Raw genomic sequence first — 21,546 nt, forward strand, 5'->3', positions numbered from 1 at the left:
AGTAGCATTTATTTCGTTCGTTTATCACAAAAATTGTAGAAATCACAGCATTTTGAGTAACATGATTACAATTTTTATTACTCTACAATGGCGGGCATTTAAATTAACTGCATCCCGCTGCCACTACTGGGATTTAAATGGCCCGTCCCATAAAGGTTAAGTAGTAACTACACTGTGATATATAAATCCATTGCTAGGCAACACCTGCAATACACGCGGCCAACAATACTGGAGCAGTGTTTTCTTTGTGACGTCACACAACAACAATGGTGGTGATCATGTAACATGTTTTCTATAGATCCCTGCTGAGACTGTTACTAGTGCACCACTGGACTGGCAGCGATCACGTGACATGTATTTCTGTAGGTCAGTGCTGAGGAGCTATCTTGAAGACAGTTGGCACTACAAAGCAGATGGGAAAATTGAACCAGAGCTGAGAGTTTGGATCGGGAGATTTCAGTCGTAGCTGAGAAGTTGCAAGTCATACAGAGAATTCATGATAGAGAGTTCCAGAGGATTGAGAGATGAGGATTGTTGTTCAAGGAAGCTCTGTAGTTGAAGTGTTAACCAGCAATGACTAAGCAAGCGGACGTTGAAGACTTTATTTATGTGTTATAACTACAGTAAGCTTCAGAGTGTTATAAATACTTGCACTTACTACTTGTGAGCATCCAGTAAACTGATTCACCAATCCAAACCCCAATACACTTGACAACTGGTGTCAGAAGTAATTGGACGGGAGTGATCGATTATGGAATTGATGATTTATTTTATAGTGTTATATGACAACAATAGAAAACAAGGAACTCCTGAAGGCCATGAAGGAAACGATGGACCGGACCATCCAAGCAAAAGCAGATGCTGTCAAAGAAGAAATGAAACAAGAAATAAGATCCGGCAAAGAACAGAGGGCTTCCCTTGTCTCCAGGATAGAAGCCAACCAAGCCAAGATGGATGCTGAGATGAAAACGAACCAATAAATGCCAGCCAGGAGGGAAGCCAAGATGGATATAAATCTATAGGAGATGAAAGAAGACATTACATCTGGCCAAGCGGAAATTAAATCCACAGTTGGTGCCATCAAAGAGAAGATGGTAGCCGCAATTCGCTTTCTGAGAGCATGGCGAAAAGAGATGATGGCCTACCAAGAAATGACGGATGCACATCCTAGAGTGCAAGGAGCCCATGTCAGAGGTCATGGAACTGGTGCATCAGGAGGTCCCTAAGGAACAGGCCGCACTGAAACCTGTAAGAGGATTGAGGAAGTGGCATAAGGGCCAAAATTTGGCCACAGAGCGCCACCAGAAGCCAAAAGAATGGACTTGGGTAAATTGTGGATCTTGGAGGAAAGTGGCCACTGCCTGCAGAGGGACAACCCTCTCTGCAAAGTGGCATGGTACAAGGGAAACATTGTCAGGAAAAACCAGACCAGGGACAGCATGGTATGAGAAACCTTGAAAGGACAGATGCTCAAGAGGAGACCACGGTCACGCCAAGAAGGCAGCATGGGAATAAAGGACTAGGCAGCAGACAGCCACTATATTTGAAGAAGGAGAGGAAAACTGAACAGCACCAGAGGGTGGAGCTTAGGACAGCGATCACATCCGGGAAGTGGAAAAACACTCAAAAAGACCTTATATGACGTTTTCAGATTGAAATTCACCGAACAAATGGCTGGGACTTCCACTAGACGGTGGGGTTGGCCCCCTCCAAAACAGAAGAAAAATTTACTAGCAGCATTAGTGTAAGATGGACCAGAAATGAGGGAGGACCAGCTACTCTGGATAGTTTTGCCCCCACCATTGGAGTGAAAAAGACAGATAAAGGTTAATGTTTGTACTGTGATGTATTTGCACTATGCAGGACACCCCCTCTCCCGCCAGCGGAAGTATCAGCTTCAGAGAGCTGCCACTGCTACCGTAACAGGCCAGTCAACACTCCACCCCCTCCCGCAGTGACGTAATAGCACTTCCCACTGTGACGTAACACGGGACACCACTGTTGACACAGGCAACAGGGAATGGTATAAAAAGCCGGCTGAGCAGTATGTGACCAGAGAGTGTGTGATCAGGAGTGACACAGTGCGGATTGTGAAGTCGCCAAGTGCAGCAGAAGTCTAGCAGTCGCCGAGAGCAGTGGATGTAATTATGATGCTACTGATGGCAGTAATTGTAATTGTGAATTGTGTGAGTGTGAGAGCGAGTGTTCAATAAATTTGCTACATCCAAGACAGCGTGAAGTTATTTGTTGCAGTGACATACACCCAACATGTGACAGTACATTAGACTGGCTGGAACCTTCTTAGGGAGCTGCATACCATGAAGAAACTTCCGGAATATGACACTAGATCTACAAGGCTACGCAGGTCAATGCACGCTCAGCAGCTTAGCCCTGAGGCTATTGGGTCAATGCTCGCTCAGTAGCCCCCCACCCCCTGGGATCATGTCGTGACGGTCTCCTTTCATCGCCAACTTAACTTTTGGGAACAACCAGAAATCTGCTGGAGCAAAATATGGCGAATGCGGAGGATGATCGAGGACTGTGATCCCTTTTCTGGTCAAAGAATCGTGCACGATCTTCGATTTGTGGGGTGGGGCATTGTCGTGGAGGAGTGACCAGGAACCTTGCTCTCGATATTCAGGTCGAATTTGAAGAATTCTCGTCCACAAATGATTGAGGACTCTGAGATAATAATCAGAATTTGCTGTTTGACCTTCTGGCAGAAATTCCTTGTGAATGATTCCTTTGGAATCGAAGAAAATGGTTAGCAGTGTCTTTACTCGACTCTTTTGCATGCACACTTTCTTTGGTTTCGGCTTCTTTGGCTCAACCACGCTGCACTCTGCCACTTTGTGAGAGGCTCATATTGAAAACACCATGTCTCGTCACCACTAACAATCGATTTTGTAAATTTTGTATCACTTTGGGCTGACTGTAACATGTCTTTGCAGTGTTCCACTGTGGCATGTTTTTCATCGCCTGACAGAGAGTGCGGTACAAACCGCGCACAGACCTTCCGTTTGCCCAAATCCTCAGTAAAAATTTGATACACAGTACATTTTTGTATTCCCAAAAGCTCCTCGATGAATCTTGCAGAAACACATCTGTCTGATTCAAGGATTTTGGTCACTATTTTCACATTTTCTTCAGAGTGACTTGTTCTCAGATTTGATGCAAATGGAGAGTCTTCAATGTCCTCCCTGCCATCACGAAATACAGCATACAATCGAAAAATGTTCGAGCGACTCAGACAATCGCTACCCTACACACTCTTCATCATTTTGTATGCTTCTGCGGCTGTTTTTCCTAACTTCAAACAAAATTTGATGTTGGCTTTCTGTTCAACTGCCATTTTCCTACAAGTGTCAGAACAGTATTGTTACATTCAAGGTCAGAACACATGAAGGACCAAGGCAGACCATGAGAAGCCTTAGTTATGTTAGCCAGTATCCAGCTGGGGTTCAAACTGGGTCCCATTTGACTTAGATGTTTTACTATTGTGTCAACATCCTGAGTGTTATCCAATTTTTACCAGGCATTGAATCACTTCAGTGGAATGGCATGGTCGTATACTTGTTGGCAGGAGATGTCAAAAGCATTTTATCACACTGTTATGCTCTTTTGATTGTGAGTGTCATTTTTGTGCTGTGTACCAAGTATAGATCAAATAAAAATGTTGGCTTCTGTGTAACTTGTCTGGTTATATAACCATGATAAGAGAACAGTAGATAACAAAATTATGTCAATAATATTGTCACATGTATGAGTGACTGTATATGGGATTTGGACTGGTAATCAGATTTATTGAACTCTTACAGATCCATGACTACAAGTAATTACGAGGAGCGTTCCGTATATAATGCCTCCTATTTTTTAATGAAAACTACAAAGATACAGAAAGCATAATAACGCAGTTAAATAGAGCAAGATTTAAGCTACTTACAGCTATTTTTCCACATAATCACCACCATTCGTTATGCACTTTTGCCAGCGATGCACAAGAGCCTGTATGCCGCGCCCGTAAAAGTCTGTACCAGCAGAGGCTAGCCACTTTCTTACAGCTGCAATGACAGCATCATTGTCTGGAAAATGTTACCCACGTAGTCCATCTTTCATAGGCCCAAACAGATGGAAGTCTGAAGGTGCTAAATAAGGGCTATAAGGTGGATGTGGTAGGACAGTCCACCCAAACTTTGCAATGTGCACGGTGGTCACCAAACTGGTATGAGGTCTAGTGTTATCATGTTGCAAGCGAAAGGTTGTCTGCTTCTCTGGCTTGACTCAGGAAATGTGGGCTTTCAGCTTAGTCAGTGTTGTCTTGTAGCGTTCAGAATTGACAGTCTCACCAGGCTCCAGGAAATCCAACAAAATCACACCCTGCCTATCCCAAAAGACCGTACACATCACTTTCCCTGCCAATGGCTGTGTCTGAACTTCTTTTTTCTTGGGGAATCTGGATGTTGCCACACCATGGACTGTCTTTTGGATTCCGGCTCATAGTGGTGACACCATGTCCCATCTCCGGTGACGATGCTGTCCAGAAATTTGTCACCTGCAGCCTCAAACTGGTGCAGCAGGTCTTGACAGACATCCATTTGATGAGTTTTCTGGTCCTGTGTAAGCATCCACGGGACCCACCTGGAACAAACTTTGCAATAATCCAGCTTCCCCAGCATCACTTCCAATGCATTACAGCCGATATTAAGCCATGCACACAGTTCCCTGGTACGGATGATGCGCTGTTCGTTGTGAGGAGTGGCAGCTGAGCAGGGACGCCCAGGCCATGGCTTGTCGTGCACTTCACTTTAGCCACTGTTGAAACGCACTACCCACTGCCTCACTGTGCTGATATCCACTGTATCACCTCCATACACCTTTAACAAACATCGATGGATGTCAATGGGTGCAATTTGTTCGGCAGTGAGAAATTCAATAACACATCTCTGTTTCGTACGCACTTCTATGTCAGACACAATTTTGGTAGACTGCTCTGCTGTCGCTATCTGTCACACGACAACCAGACTAAGAGTACATTGGCAGGAAGGTTCAACCTTTACTACAACACACCAACATCCTGTTCAGATGTTACATATTAACACAGAAAAATAGGGGCATTATATATGGAACACCCTTCGTATAACCTTAGGGACTGAGAAAAGCCATAAGAAACCTCAGTTAGGGTAGCCAGTGTTTCAGTTCTTCCAGATTCAAGCAGGGAACCTCCTGAATACGTGTCTCGAGCATTACCTCTAGACCAGTCTGCACGCTATTTGGTAAAGCCGGTGTCTGAGACAAAATTTAAACCTGGCACCTTTCGTATGTAAGTCAGAAGCACTGTCACTTGAGGTAACATGCTCACTCCATTGTTCTGTTTTTTCATTCTCTCTTATATACAAGCATCTTCCCTAGCACCTTGTTTTTAATTATCACATTTTTAATGTGTAAATTTAAAAGTTATTGCTGGTGAATAAAATGAAATTTTAGTTGAAACTGAATTGTGATTCCATAAATGTTTGTGATATGTTGAACACCTTTTAAGTAACAATTTTGTATGCTAATCACCAGGCCAGCTGGAGACAGAAGGGGAACAAACTCTTCACAAGAGATTATATATCTCAGACAGTGGATGTGATATACGAGTATGCTCTGGTAGAACATTGCAGTTACGTGACACTGGGAAACGTTCGCATTAACTGCTTGGTCTAATGTATTACAAGGTCATGAATAGCACATGGCAACATAAAAACATATGCCTTTCACTACTGCTTGGGCTTTATCTTGTTTATGAACTCTCATATGAGTTCTGAAAATGGGACATGCTACAAAAGAATCCAGTGAAAATCAGAATAACAGCATCTTAAAAATTTGTAATATGCTGAACTGTATCACAGCATCACTAGTAACCCTGCTCCAGGCCGTGCTGTAGCTCAAGTGGTTAGTTGCTGGCTTCCAACTGCGGCGGCCCGGGTTCGATCCCATGTCTGGTCAAGTGGGATTTGTGGTGGACAAAGTGGCGCTGGGGCAGGTTTTCTCCGAGTACTTCGGTTTCCCCTGCCAATCTTCGTTCCACCAATTGCTCCACAATCACCCTCACCTATCATCTGGGGCTGGTACAATAGGCCAGAAGTGGCCGCAGTACAAGGGACTTAGTCCCACCCCACTAGCAATAAAAAAAACCCTTCTTCACATTTCAGGAGATGGCACAGTTATCCAGAAGAATGTTTTCATGTTTAAAGAATTTTGTCTTCTGGGATGTGATACTGTGTACTGTGACAGTCAGGTACCAACATTTCAGAGGAATGTCATCCGAGGACACAGCATTTTTTGTAGTCACTGTTGTGAGAATATCAAATCTCATATTTTATGTTCATTTTCCCCTGTTTTAATAAGATTTTTTATTTCACTACTTAATCTCCATTATTCTCATGAGAAGGGGCATGCAGTAGCATTGTTGGTTGAGGCACTGTGCTACAAGCCAGAAGGTCACACGTTTGATTCCTGATGAGCTCATTGGATTTTTTTAATTGACGTAATCATTCCAGCTGTGCTATGGCCTTGGGGTTGACTCGGCCTCTGATAGAAGTGAGTAGCAGGATTCTTCCTGGAAGTAAAAGGCAGCCTGCACATAAGGCTGACAACCTCACGGCCATCTGTGAGCCGATTATCTAGAAAATATGGGAGTCTCGACCTCTCACACCATTATGGGCCTCCATGGCCTGTTACAAGGATATCTTTACCTTTTTATTCTCATGAGAATCTGCATTTAAGAACTTATTGCCGACATGTCACAAAGATATATTTAAGAACTTATTATTTAACACATTTTTTTTTATCTATTTTAATGATTATGAACTGTACATATATATTTATATTTGTGTTGTACTATATTAATTATGTGACTGGTTCTATATCTATGTATATGGATTTATGGAATATACAATAAATGAATGAATGAATTGTCCACAATTTTCACAAGTTTGTTTTTATTTTTAGTTCTCCTCCCTCTCCTGAGAATATTCTCAAGATGAAACTGCCCGTTATAAGTGGATATTTCTGCATCTTAAAGATGCACTTCTTTGTTTTCATTTTCAGCGAGAGTAGGTAATGGGGAAATTGATAATCATAATTTGATCTTCATAGCACTTGATCTTTATATTTGGGAGATTCTGAGTTTGAGTCTTGTCTGAGAGAGTAACCATAATGGATCAGACATTTTCATGATTTTCCTCAAGGCAAATACTTTGATGTACATTTATTCTTTTTTTTTTTAGTGCACACTTAGGTGAAAGAATTAGCTGCTCCTCCTGTGAAGTCAGGCTGACAAAATTTACTTCACAGTAGCACCATGTGGAAAACTCTCTGTACCTTGACATAGGCTACTACTGCTTCTTTCTGTGTTCTTGGAATTCATTATTCATTAGCTTCCTGTTCAGTGCTGTTTAACCTAAGCACTCAAGAAAATCTTGTTAAATAAAGTAGGAATGCATTATGAATTACTGCTCCATTTAGGTTTATGTAACGACACTGTTAGTGTTGCAGACTACATAGCGTCAGTTGGTTGGTGAGAAATTAATTGGAAAGGACTTGCAAAAAAGTGGGGCCTAATCAAGGCACTATCTAGTTTGCCTGTAGGGACTGAATAAAACCATGATATTCCCAGCAGAAATTTAAGCCAAGCACCCCCTGAATGGAAATCGGATGTGTTACCGCCTGAGCCATTTTGCTTGGTTAATCCGTTACTTACAGAAGAGTAACTGAGCAAGTTGACTGTCCAAACTGAGACTTTTCATGGTTTTCTAAGGCCTCTCCAGGCAGATGTTGGGATAGTAGCCCTAATTAGTCTTATGACTACTTCCTTCCATATATTATTTTATTAATCATTTACTGGTTGTCTTGCATTTCAGTGCTGTACTTGCCTTTTCTTAGTAGATCCACTTTATGAAGTGTATGTGTTTGAAAATTCTGAATGGCTTTTGTCAGCTTGTGTAACCCTGTTTTCTTTCTTGGTACTGAATGAAGTTTTCTTGGATCTTTTGATTGCAGCAAGCAGGATCAGTACAACTATTTGCAGACTATGAGCGTTCACTGGGTAACTACCTTGTGGATGTAGATGGGAATGTTCTGCTCGATGTATACACACAAATATCTTCCATGCCTTTGGGATACAACCATCCGGACCTGCTACAGTTGCTTAATGATCCATATAATGTGGTGAGTTGGGTCTGAATGAAATTACGGTACTTCAAAGAAATTGTACTGAACGGTAAAGGTAGTTAACACAGAAAAAATTACACAAAGGAGAGTCAGTAAATAGGTCAAAATGGAAGTAAAAGAGCTGTGATGCATCTAAGAGGTTTTCTATGGATATCACTTGGTAGCAGCATAGTCCAGCTTCATGACAGTCTAGGTATCAGATGGGCATGCACATGTTCAGAGGCTGGTTTCAGTAGTCAAAATGGCCACCATGCTTGAGGAATGTTCTACTGAAGAGCAGCGTTCTGTTGTGTGTTTCTATGGGCAGAAGGACTCAATGCAAAGGATATTCATAAAGAAATGTTTCCTGTTTACAGTGGGAAGTGTTTGTTGCATAAAGTAGTTCACAGTTGTGTTGAGAAATTCTCTCAAGGTTGTTCAAAAGTCGCAGATGATACTTGACCACGTGTGGACGTGGCTGACACAACAATGGAAAGAATTCTGTGTTGTGGGTTTCGATGCGCTGGTAAAGTGATGGGATAAGTGTATCAAAGTTGGTGGAAGATATGTCGAGAAATATATGTTTTGTCCATGTTCGAATATGGCATGTTTTACATTTTATATCCATTTGGGTCCTATTTGGTGACCCTCCCTCATAATTATGAAAAAAGTAAGTTTTATATAGTCTTCTTGGCCAATCTCCTCTGCGAATGTCTGTGTTGACGTGGCTGACTGCCTGAGGAGACTTCATTGCATACAGTAATTGTGAATGCTTCAAATCGTTTAAGTTAATAGGTCGTTGGCTGATTGATTGATTTTTGAGTTATTCAGTGATCAAAACGTTGAGTTGGTGGTAACACTCCTTCATGTTTGATTTGGCCCAGAGATGAACTGTGTCTATAGAGAATTTTTATAGTTCTCATCAATTTTTCCAATCAGGTTTTAGGATAGTGTTTTGGATACAGTCTCAGGCTGTATGATGAGATATAGATGAGTTGAGTGACGTCTGTTCATTACATATTGACGCTGATCATTCTGAGCCCTTATTATTTGGATGATTATAGATGAACCTGAAATTTATTTCTAATTAATTCTCGGCAATTTAAATTTCAAAAGTCTTATGTTTCGATATTACTGGAAATGTATCGTGATCTATAATATCGTATTTCATCGTCTGGGACGTGCAATACGGTGTTTACGTTGAAAATTTCTAGATTCTGGCAGAAACAAGAAGTCCGGAGTTATAACATTTACGATCAGTCATAAATTTAGCTCGGGTACAGGGAACCGGACGCGCCTAAAAGGGCAGGTCAGAGCTTGTTACAATTGCCTGTGAATGAGGGCCAGTATGATTGGGTTGCCTCGTTCAAGCTTCCCACGGAAGATGGGATGAAATGTATATGTCAACACCATCTTTCGAATTCCCGGCGTGGGGGTGCAAGCCATTCCACAAAGGGGGAGACTTTCACAATATTCCGAACTAAACGGACGTGACCCTTGCACGCTCCGGGACATAGCTTGCCGATAGTTGAACGCTGTAACTTAAAGCTAAGAATACATTAATTTAACAGTGTGGTGAATTAGCAGGTGAATAAACGTCAATTGGCTCAACTCTCAGAAAAACGCTTTCTTCGGCATCGCTACCCTGAGACCCATGCAAACCGATCCAGCTAGTTTCCCATACCTATACCGATCTTCCTTAGTTTGATCTGTGAGGACAACTTCCAGTAGCAATCATACACTGTCCTAAGGTAGAAACAGGTGTAGCAGGGATAGCACCATTCCGACTGCGCTGATACAAGCAAAGGCGGGTTGGAAAAGAGCGGTGTTAATATGCACATACGTACATGCAGTTGCTCTCAGAGCAGAAGATTTCATAGGTTAAGTGGAACATGAAGCCGAAATACTAATTTTTAGTTCAGAATTTACACCACTTTGTACAAATTCATAATATAGTTATGAAATTATTATGAAATAATAAATGAAAACAATTGTGAAAATTTAATGGTACAAAAATATTTTTAGAAAGTGGCTTGTACTAATTATTTTTAAGTTGGATATTTAATGGCTGTGTCAGTATTGAGCGTATATAGCATTAATGATTGGCTGATTAATGAATATGAAGCTGTTTGTTGAATGAAAACTGGCACAGGAAACCAATATACTTTGATAGAACCCCACCTCAGTGTCACTTTGTTCACCACAAATCCCACATGACCTGACATGATATCAAACCTGAGCTGCTGTGGTCAGAAGCTGGTGGTATGTCCCTATGTTAATAATAAACAATAGCAGACAGATGGAAATACATTTAGTTAATGAGACAAAGACATCAGGTTCAACAATTTTGTGAATTCTGGTATGTAATTGCAAACTGCTGGCATCAAACACAAGTCCAAATGGTGGTTCTTCTCCTTAGAACAGCCATGTCAAACATGCGGCGCCCATAGCCACAGAGTGCGGCCCCTCAACTTTTAGAGCTAATTGATATTAAAATCAATATTAAAATTTTAGTAGGAATATTTTTTGTAAAGACAATTTTCCAACAGACCAGAAGACAAGAAGTCTCATGCAGACATAAATTAGCAGGCTGCAGGAAATTCAATGTTTTGCTATTTCTAACATAATTTCTTGTGTACTCTCTCTTTTTACATATTGAAAAGCTGTTTGATATTTGTAAAAAATGGCATTCTCTTGCTTTTTAAAACTGTAAGATATGTGACTTAGGTAATTATATTGAAATTATTCCTAAGTAATAAATAGAATTAAATTTCCTTGTATCAAAATCTAATGTATATTTCTATTTTGAAGTGCGGCCCTGGACTATTATTTATAGGGCTGAGGTGGCCCTCTGCACAAGTTGAGTTTGACATGCCTGCCTTAGAATATACATCATTAAGAAGACAGGTTCACATAGGCACGTAGGACTACATAAGGACTGAAGCAGGAGACCACTTTTGTGAGATTTAGATACTCTTTGATGCTCATCAGTTTCCTGAAACAAAATTCAGAAACTTTGTAAATTATTAGTAAAAAAAAATCTTACTATTCTCTCATACAATATTGGCCCACTCAGAATTGGTTCATGGTGTACTAGGAGGGTACAGTTGACATTTTGCCCAGCCCTGATATACATGGTCGATCTACAAATTTAGAATTGTCTCACGTGAATAGAGGAATGTTAAATCTGCATGCTGTCAGCAGCTGATTGGGTGAGCATGATAAGTAGAGTGCTGAAGTTTTTCTATCTACAGTTCAGCTACTTCCAGCTCCATGGAGCAGAGGCCTTGCTGAGTACCTAATAGTCACTCATCTAGGCAAGAAATTCAATCTCAATTGTAGAACACAAAGATTCATTACCATATTTACAAGAGACTTCCAGTGAATCCTACTGTGACCCAAATCCAGTCCATCCTCTACTTATTTTTACAAGAACCATATTAATATTATCCCTCCCTACATGCCCAGTTCTCTCAAATTATTAGTTCCATTCAGATTTTCTGATTAAAAGGTTGTATGCATTTTCTCATCTCTTCCTTTAGAAAACAATAGTGAATCGTCCAGCTTTGGGTGTGTTTCCGGGTGCTGACTGGCCTAAGAAACTGAAGAATATTCTGCTGCAGGTCAGTTGCTTGAAATATGTGAATTGAATTAGAGGGCTGTCCATGCAGTGACTGTAGATGGCTCTGACAGTGCATAGTAAAGTATTCTGTAGCATCATTATACGTGGGGAAGTCATAAAATTTTAATTATTACCCAGAAGAAACAGAGACACAGGTGCAAGAAACTGTATGTGAGTTAGTCCCTCTCTACATAAGCCCCCTGCAAGGCCACACATTTTCTCCAACGATGCATTAGCTGCTGGATACCTTGATCATAGAAGGTCTCATTTTGAATGGTTAGGAAGTCCTCCACTGCAGAAATGACGTCATCGTCATCTTGGAATTGATTACCACCAAGTGACTTCTTAGCTGTGGAAAGAGGAAGAAGTCACTCGGTAAATTCTCACCCACAAACGATTGAGGACTCTGAGATAATAATCAGAATTCACTGTTTGACCTTCTGGCAGAAATTCCTTGTGAATGATTCCTTTGGAATCAAAGAAAATGGTTAGCAGTGTCTTTACTCGACTCTTTTGCATGCACACTTTCTATGGTTTCGGCTTCTTTGGGCTCAACCACGCTGCACTCTGCCACTTTTTGATAGGCTCATATTGAAAACACTATGTCTCGTCACCAGTAACAATCGATTTTGTAAAATTTGTATCACTATGGACCAACCGTAACATGTCTTTGCAGCGTTCCACTGTTGTACGATTTTCATCGCCTGACAGTGAGTGCAGTACAAACTGCGCACAGACTGTCCATTTGCCCAAATCCTCGGTCAAAAGTTGATGCACAGTATTTTTTGTTATTCCCAAAAGCTCCTCGATGAGTCTTGCAGAAACACATCTATCTCATGCCGTCATGAAATACAGCATACCATTGAAAAATGTTCAAGCAACTCAAACAATCACACACCGTACACACTTTTCATCATTTTGTATGCTTCTCTGGCTGTTTTGCCTAACTTCAAACAAAATTTGATGTTGGCTCTCTGTTCAACCACAATTTTCCGACCAGCATCAGAACAGTACTGTTACATTCAAGGTCAGAACACGTGATGTAGCGATGCTTGCACTTTGAGATTATAGACAGCCACAGCTGAAACTTCAAGAATCTTAATGCCACAACTCACCAACAGATGGCATTGCAGGGCAAAATAAAAAAAAGAAAAAAAAAAGAATCCTAACAGATCCTGGACACACCGTGTATATACACTGCGTAGCTTCTGCATTAATTTGTACTCATGTACAGTGTGTAGTCTTGTAGTCTGTGGTAGTGTGAAATAAAGTATTGTGATTTGTGTAAAAGTCTGATAGCTGCAGAATTTATGTGGCAGATTTGTCCTTGTATCTCAGCACCATTACATGAAGGCTGACAGGATCATTGAAGATAAAGTTCCCACTTTCTTACCCTAAGTGGTAGACAGAAGTTAGTTGTGAGCTTCATGATATGGCCACTCTTTTGTCCAGGGAGTTAGACCCCAACAACTGATTGGAGAAGGGACTGGGTTAACCTAAAAACTAGAAAACGTATGATGACTGTAACAGATGTCCTGAAGATGCTGTCTTCTGGGATGTGATGCTGTGTAGTCAGGGGTCAGTGACCTTTGTAATCACAACTGTGAGAATCTTCCATTGATCTGCAGTTATCCAGCTGGTCACTTTACTTATTGAGCTATCTAAGCTCCATGAGCGGTCACCCATTCAAATACTGCCCATGTCCAGTGTTGCTAAATTTAGGAGAAAACTAAAGTCTTCATACAGAATGATATTTGTACCAAATTTTTAGTAACTTTGGATAGAGCTACACCATTTTTTTTAGTTGATGCAGCAACAAAAAATGACCTAAGACATAGATGCTAACATTACAGTTTGACTGTAAGTTTGAAGTAAGAGGTTAATGATGGACATTCAGACAGTTATGTGTGTATGCCTTTCCTTATGTATTGTCTTCCATCTTGTGTCCTCTTATATCATTATGAAACTAATACATTATTTCCCTGCTAACAGGTTGCCCCTCCTGAGTTGAACCATGTGACGACAATGATGTGTGGTTCCTGCTCTAATGAAAATGCCTACAAAAGTATATTCATTTGGTATCAACAGAAACAGCGAGGTAGCTCCACTGACTTCTCACGGGAGGAGATTGAGTCATGCGTGGTGAATCAGCCCCCTGGCTCCCCATCGCTATCACTCATGTCATTCTATGGTAACTGCTAGCACATAATTCTGTTAGGGCACATAATTTCATGGCAGTGGATCTCAGAAGTTGGTTTTGTGTTTGTCATCTGCAGTTTCCATCTAGCCAGAAGACTCCCAACATTCACTGTTGTGGAGAATCATCCTGTACCACATTTCATAAACAGAAAGCCACTGATATAAGAAGAACTGAAGGTGGACACAGGGTCATTCTCTGAAATATCATATATTTTTATCCAGACACTTAACAGAGTACAAAGAACATTTTTTCAATACAATACTGAACCATATTCACACAGACATACAGAATCAACCACTGTTAATGAAATCTGTAATTTGGACAACTTAATATAGTTCACATCCTCATATTCTTGGCCACTATGATCCATTTTTAGCCTGCTTTCCTTATTTTGAAAAAAATAAAAGGTGGCTTATGAGATCACCTTGCTGTTTGTGTATCTGTGTGTCTGCCTCTAACTCCTGAAAGCTGGTATGGTGGAGCCAGAATAGTGCAGTCAGAGAAGCACAATGGAGATGGCCATTGCTAGGCAGTGGCTTGGTAATTAGGTGTTCCAACTCTCGCATTTCTGTACCCTGCAGCTGAGTGCTAACTATGGTTCCAAGCAGAGAGTTGTCCTCTGCGTGTAACTTCAGGTTGAACGACAAAGAACACGCCACCTGTAACAAGTAGATTCTAAAGGATTCTGATTATGGTGTATAACATTCAGAATCACTGGGTTTTTGGACTATATCCATCATATTCATAATTGGTTTCTGGTTTCTAGATTGCCGGACAGTCGGCAAAGTCGATAAACCCAAAGCCACCTGTAACAGTCCCTCTGTTGGCAGCCCATTTCCCCTGTATATATGTGTGTACATCCCCCTATTTTTGCTAAGCAACACCTTAGTAAACACATTCCCATGGCAATGAATACATACTCAACAGTAGAAGAGCTACTGGATGCATCGTTTTCTGCGAGGTCCATGTTGTTTAAAAAGAAAATAGGCTATTATTTCTTCCCAGAACTTCTTGTTATAGTATGCTGGTGTCTTCTTAGGTTTCAAAATTATTATTTTCCATGTGCTTTGTGCACTAAACCTGAATACGAATTTTTTCCTCTTATTCTGTGGTCTAGTGGTCAGAGTTCCTGGCTACAGATCCAGAGGTCCCAGGTTCGATTCCCGGCGCTGCCACATATTCTGAGAATTAGTGGGTCTGGAATGGGGTTCACTCAGCCTCATGAGGATAACTGGGGAGCTGTTTGAATGGAAAAGTAGCGGCTCTGGTCTAGAAAACCAAGATTCATGGCTGTGGGGATCCGTTGCGCTGACCACCCAACATCCTCTGTCCACTAAAGTTGGTGCTAACTTCACCAACAAGCAGCGGTTGCTTGGTCAGTATAGTTTTCTTGCAGACTAAGGGCCGTGGAGTTATTGAACTACAGGTTCAGGCCATCATGACCTCTGTTCTGTAACTGGAACAAGGGCTATAGAGGCATGTGTGTATGGTCATCGTCATATAATATGCTCTGGTCCTCATTTCTTTTTCCTATCGGAAAGTTCCTGGACTAGATCAGAAAAGAAATGCTAGCTTAACTTACTCAATTTTGGCTGCAGTCTCTTTCAAAATAGTTTCCTTAGGAATGTATAGAGCGACCACATTTTTCTTTTTCGTGCTTCAAAAGTACTGTGGAAGTCATTTTCCTTAATTCCATCGAGTACAGCTTGTGATTCCCTTTTGATGTCCAACACTGCTTGAAAATGTTATCCCTTCAGTTTCATTTTCAATTTGGGAAACAAAGCGAAATCACAGGGGGCTAAGTCCAGTGAGTATTGTAACATGTTTCGTTACTGAATACGCCATAGAGATTGTTAATTGGTACAATCTACAAGTAACGGCTACAGTTATTTATCAAACAGTTGTGGGGTTTCACACTTTATAACCCTAATCGCATTAATCTGTTACCACTGTTGCGGGGTTTCACGATTTATAACCCTATGCGCAAATCAGTTCACTCTGTGTTCAGTAGTCTACATGTTTACAGTAGGGGAGCTAGGTATCACTGTATCACACACTCCCAACTACACAATCGCACACACGTCCGGTTCTTCTTTCCGCGACGGCTACTATACTCCAACTGTAGTCGGCTGACTGGAGAACTGTTGATAACACACTCGCTCGTCTACTACTTGACTCTGTGGTAGCCACATTCCAACTTGACTCGGCGACTGTTATGTTACACCTCAACTCGGCGACTGTTACGTTACAACTGACTCGCAGCTGCTGTGCAGTTCCCTTATATAGCCGCAGTGCTTGCCTGTTACGTCACGGCTGTTGACTCGCGTTACATAGCTACCAGGTTGTGGGGGCTCGGATAACTTCGGCTCCGCTCGGCTCACTTCGGCTCTGCTCGTGACATCACCGCGGGGAGAGTGGCGGGGTGATGACTCACCTATTACGCGAGCGCTACGTTACCGCCACGTGCCGCTGGGGAGGTAGGGGTCCTTCGTTGCGCAACATGTCANCCATGTTGTTGTTTGTCACAAACTCTGTGCTTTTCAGGGAAGTGTGGGTGGGCATGTTGTCATGATGAAGGAGCCAGTTGTGATTGCACCAAAGTTCGGTCTTTTTCATCTCACATTTTCTCTCAAGCATCTCAAAATGTCACAGTAAAAGTCGGAGGTGACTGTAGTGTTAGGAGGAACAAATTCACTATGAACAGTTGCCTTCATGTCGAAAAAACAATGAGCATGCTCTTTGTTGAACTCTGGACCTGCCGTACCTTTTTAGCTCTTAGTGGCTGTAGGCTCTACCACTATGACGATTGTTTTGTTTCTGGATCATAACCATAAATCCAACTTTTGTCACCCATTATGATCCTAGAGATAAAAGTTGGGTCCTCGTTAATCTTTTCTCATAGCTCAAGACAATTGTTTACATGCCACTGCTTTTGATCATTTGTCAAGAGTCGGGGAACAAACTTTGCAGCAATGCGGTGCATGTTCACATTTTCTGTTAGGATCTCCTGCCAAACTCCATAACTGTTCCCAGTGGCATCTGTGAACCATGGATTGTTCGGGGATGGTCCTCATGGATGAGTTCTCGAATTTTTTCAACATTTTCTGTTGTTTTGCTGGTACTTGGTCACTCTGAACATTTGTCATCTTCAACTGGCATTCGACTGGACTTGAAACATGAATGCCATTAAAAAGCAGCTGTCCAGCTTAAAGAATGTTCTTCAAAAGCCTCACAAAGCATTTCAAGGGTTTCAGTAGCAGATTCACCAAGCTTCACACAAAACTTGATGCAGACATGTTGCTTGATTTTGCCATCCATCACAGACAAAATGAAAGCACTCATGTAAAAACCAAATGTGTTCACAGCATGGTGTCACATGGCAGACTGATGCAATAGGCTTGTGGGAGTGTGACATTGGCCTCCCCTCTCATCTTCTTTCACCGAGGCAGTTATGTTAACAGTCTTGGAAGTTTCTGATAGCACCTCATAACTTATTTAACATGATGTCATCGAAATTCTTACAATTTTGGAGTTTTCAGTCATAGCAGATGAAGTAAGGATAATTCATCTTATTCTGGTAAATCAACATATTACAAAGTGTTGTTCATCAGTTGATAGAAAGTTATTTTTTCGTACTTTTTCATGAAAGCTGCACTGAATTGTGGTTACATAAATTAAGCTGTGAATAGACTGTATGCCCCTATTTTAGTATGTCACTTATTTCAGGCATAAATATATGATCAGGGCCCCATTTTTTATTAATTGGTCGTTTTCTTCAAGTATATTGATCCACAAAAAAATCACATGTTGTCCATACATTTTCTTATAATTGACAAATATTCCATATGCACCTTATAATTGTAGAAGAGACAGGATACAATAGTTTCTAAAGACTATGTTGTTTTGGCAGATGACATTCTTCAAAAGTCTAAATCAGATTTTTCTAGGTACTCTAAGTTTACAAGTTTACATGTTATTGTTTTCTTGTTCAGGAGCATTCCATGGCCGGACCTTGGGTGCCCTGTCAACAACACATTCAAAATATATCCACAAGATCGATATTCCAGCCTTTGACTGGCCTGTTGCATCATTTCCACAATACCGCTACCCTCTGGAAGAGAACCGGCGTGAGAATGATGCTGAAGACAAGCGGTGCTTGGCTGAGGTACCCCCTCTAGTTTAACTTCTTCCTCAGAAAATTTAGTTTTGTTCTTGTATGTCACCTTCACAATCCAGTGGATCTCTCGTTAAATTCACACATTCAATCTGTCCATCTGTCCATGTGCACAAAGCTACATCAGAACTGGTAGATTCTAAAGGGTTCTGATGATAGTATATAATAATACTCAGAATTACTGGGTTTTCAGACCTTATACATCATCCGGTATTCTGAAAACTAGAACATTCAGTGTTTCGGAAACTGGCTCTGTTTCTGTTCTCAGATGAAGGGAAGAGAGATTAGCTCTTTCTAAGGCACCCAACACAGTAGGTGTCCCCCCCTCACTTGAGGACAGAAACAGATCAAGTTTCCGAAACATTGCGTTTTTTAGTTTTTAGAATACCAGACAATGGACAAAGTCCAAAAACCCAGTAATTCTGATTACATGATAATCACTGGGCAGTTTTTTAAAAATTTGATATTGGAGTATTTACAAAGAATTGTCATACCATCTCAGTTTTCATTTAGATCAGACAAACTTAATAACCATTTTCAGTACACAGCTACATATCTGTTTGTGTGTGTATTTTACTAAATATTTATCAGAGAGAATAATATTCTGAAGACAGTTTATGTCCAGTGGGTTTTTTCCATAAAACAAAAGGATGACTATATGCACGTATTTTGGAATTTGCACACTCAACAGACAAGTGAACACAGTTAAGAAAAAACAAAAGTTTTAATGAATTTATATTGTGTACAAATGAGATTGGTTTCATTTTCTTAGTGTAGTGCTCTGTTACAGTATGATTTTGAACTACACATTAAACATCTCATACATATTTAATACAAAGAACACTGAAAGCTTAATACCAGTTGTTTATTCATTCATTAGGCACGCATAGTTTTGACTTCTTGCCAATTAAGTGTCATAATAACATAACAGCAAATATTTGCACATGAATTTAATGTCTGTTTAATATAAGGGAAGAATTCATTGTAGTCTTAGTTATGTAACATATAATCCCTTCTGGCCAGGTGCACACTGTGAATTTTTACTATTTTGGGGGGGGGCCTTTGTTGTTTTCACCTGCATCTCCCAACTTTCATTAATTTGTAAGATGAATTTTTGCTAGACTCTGCTTTGGTATGAAGACTGGATTCAGTTCTCTTGTGGGCACTTACTTCAGTATAAGCCACATATTCCAGTTTCTGCTTCCTGATGCTAGGTTGCTATGTAATTAAGGATTAAATCTGTTTAATAATAATTGTAGTCTGTTGTTTTCTTTGTGTAGTGAAGTGAAGGCTGCTTCTGTACAGCGGACAATTGCTTAGAGCCAATATTTCACTGCGTGTTACGTTTCCATCAGAGTAACAGTCTGTTTTTAAAGTCAGGCTCTGAAATGAACTAACTCTTTCAGGTGGAAGATCTGTTTGCCCAGTTCAGCAAGAAAGGCAAGCCAGTTGCTGGAATTGTTGTGGAGCCCATCCAGGCTGAAGGGGGCGACAACGAAGCATCACCACATTTCTTCCAGGAGCTTCAGCGCATTGCTAAGCAGGTACAGCTTTAGTCCTGAAACATGGCTGTAAATGGTAGCACTTTGTAGGAGGGAGTGGATGGAAACAGTATTGATAGGCATCAAAAATTGACACAGAGCTTAACACTGTTTACTCACATAATTTGTGCACCCCTGCTTTTAAACATTAAATTTTTAAATGAAAATCAAATACTATATGTTAACTTGTGCATCCTCAGGTTGCGGGTGGAGGAAATGTTCTTTGAATGTGGAGAGTAGCTGCATATACACTGAAAAAGCAGTTGCTGATATCCACCATGTTGCAAAGTGTTGCATAGGGGTTTGGGCTTCATTTGATTCTTTGGAATGATTTTAGCAATGAAAAATGGACTTTATATTTGGAGTATGGAACGTAAGAAGTCTCTGTCTTAGAGAAAAAGGGTGGGAGGTTGTGGAATAAATTCATTAGACTCTGAATAAGAACCACTGGTGAGCTCTTGTGAACACAGCAATGAACTGTCTGGGAATTTATTGAGTGGCTGAGCAGCTGTTAGCTTATCAAGAAGGACCCAGCTTTGTAGCATTTTTTAGCCTCATCCCTTCAGGTTTTTTGACTAAAATTATGTACGCATTTCTTCTCTGCCATATGCTGCATGGTCCACCCATCTTGTTTTCATTGACAAAGTATACAAATCGTGAAGCTTATTATTATGTAAGACTACTTTTCTCTGTGCTCCCATTACTTTCCCTGCCTTCAGTCCAGCTGCAGTATTAACCTCAGAACTCTGTCCCCAAACACCCTCAATCTGTGTTGGATTGGAGGGATATTTTGCGTTGCTGGTGACTCGACTGTATAATGTCAAATGATGAGATGAGTGATGAATTGGAAAATATTTTGGAAGACATGACCATGGCCAAATCAGGTACTATTCATGCTATTTATCAAGAGGGACTGAGGAAAAACATAAACAAAAATTTCTCTTGGGAAGCTGTTGTCCTGGTTAATATTCGAACCAAACGTCTCCTGAATAAAAGCCTGGATCATTACCAGTAGACTAACCTGCTTGGTCTTTATTTCTTCTCTTTCCTTGGAATGAGGGACCAAGTTTCACACTCACTGAAAACAACTACATAAGTTACATAACAATGAATAAGATGAGAAGATGATGGCAAGTAGGCAAGCTGTGTGAAGGAGAGAGTCATGACCTATTTCAAGACATTTGCCTAACTACACTCACCTGCTTGGTTTATTAAGATGGGTCTCCTTTTCTGGTCTAAATTTGTTCTCTGTTTGAACTTTGAATCTTGTTCCTTTTCAGTTAAACTCTTCAGGTCTCTTGTTATTTACACTTTGCGGACTGGCGATTTAAATATTTAAATTACCCTGGGGACCGGCATTTTTATATCTACTACCCTAACTTGTGCACTGTTCACTTTAAAAATTAATAAAAAATCTCCTAATTAATTTTATGAACTAAAATTTTTGGAGAACACTTACCAATGCTCCTAGAAGTGCTTGAGAGTGTGATATTTCTGGAAACATTCCCCTTTGTGAAGTGGCATTACGCACTTGCAAATGTAGACAGTCATATTCCTTTTTTTGTGAACTGTGCAAACACGGCATTGCCTAGAAGGATGTTTCCCCTTGGAATGTTCACTCTTCACAATTTTCACGAGGGTATGTTTCCGCATATCACCCGAGAGTCGCCCAGGGGTGTCCACATGAGGCCTGTGTGGGGTGGGAGTAGACGGGCCCAGTCGTACTAAGACTGTGTCTGCCGCCGGTTCTGCCGCCACCATGTGGTCTTTAGCCCAGGCTTTTGCCACATTCAGCAGAAATGCCTTGTATTTCAAT

At 40.8% G+C, this 21,546-nt stretch overlaps 1 protein-coding gene across 1 annotated transcript in view; it reads left to right on the forward strand.

The window, feature by feature from the left end:
- LOC111868317 (4-aminobutyrate aminotransferase, mitochondrial) overlaps positions 1-21,546 on the forward strand; it is a 34,262-nt gene that overhangs the window by 3,663 nt on the left and 9,053 nt on the right. Inside the window, exons 3-7 of the mRNA XM_023858867.2 lie at positions 8,044-8,211; positions 11,736-11,816; positions 13,808-14,006; positions 18,008-18,180; positions 19,596-19,733. Coding sequence (XP_023714635.1) covers positions 8,044-8,211; positions 11,736-11,816; positions 13,808-14,006; positions 18,008-18,180; positions 19,596-19,733 — 759 coding nt within the window. The remainder of the gene's footprint in view (positions 1-8,043; positions 8,212-11,735; positions 11,817-13,807; positions 14,007-18,007; positions 18,181-19,595; positions 19,734-21,546) is intronic.

Source organism: Cryptotermes secundus, unplaced genomic scaffold, assembly GCF_002891405.2.
Source record: "Cryptotermes secundus unplaced genomic scaffold, Csec_1.0 scaffold1244, whole genome shotgun sequence".
Lineage (NCBI taxonomy): Eukaryota > Metazoa > Arthropoda > Insecta > Blattodea > Kalotermitidae > Cryptotermes > Cryptotermes secundus.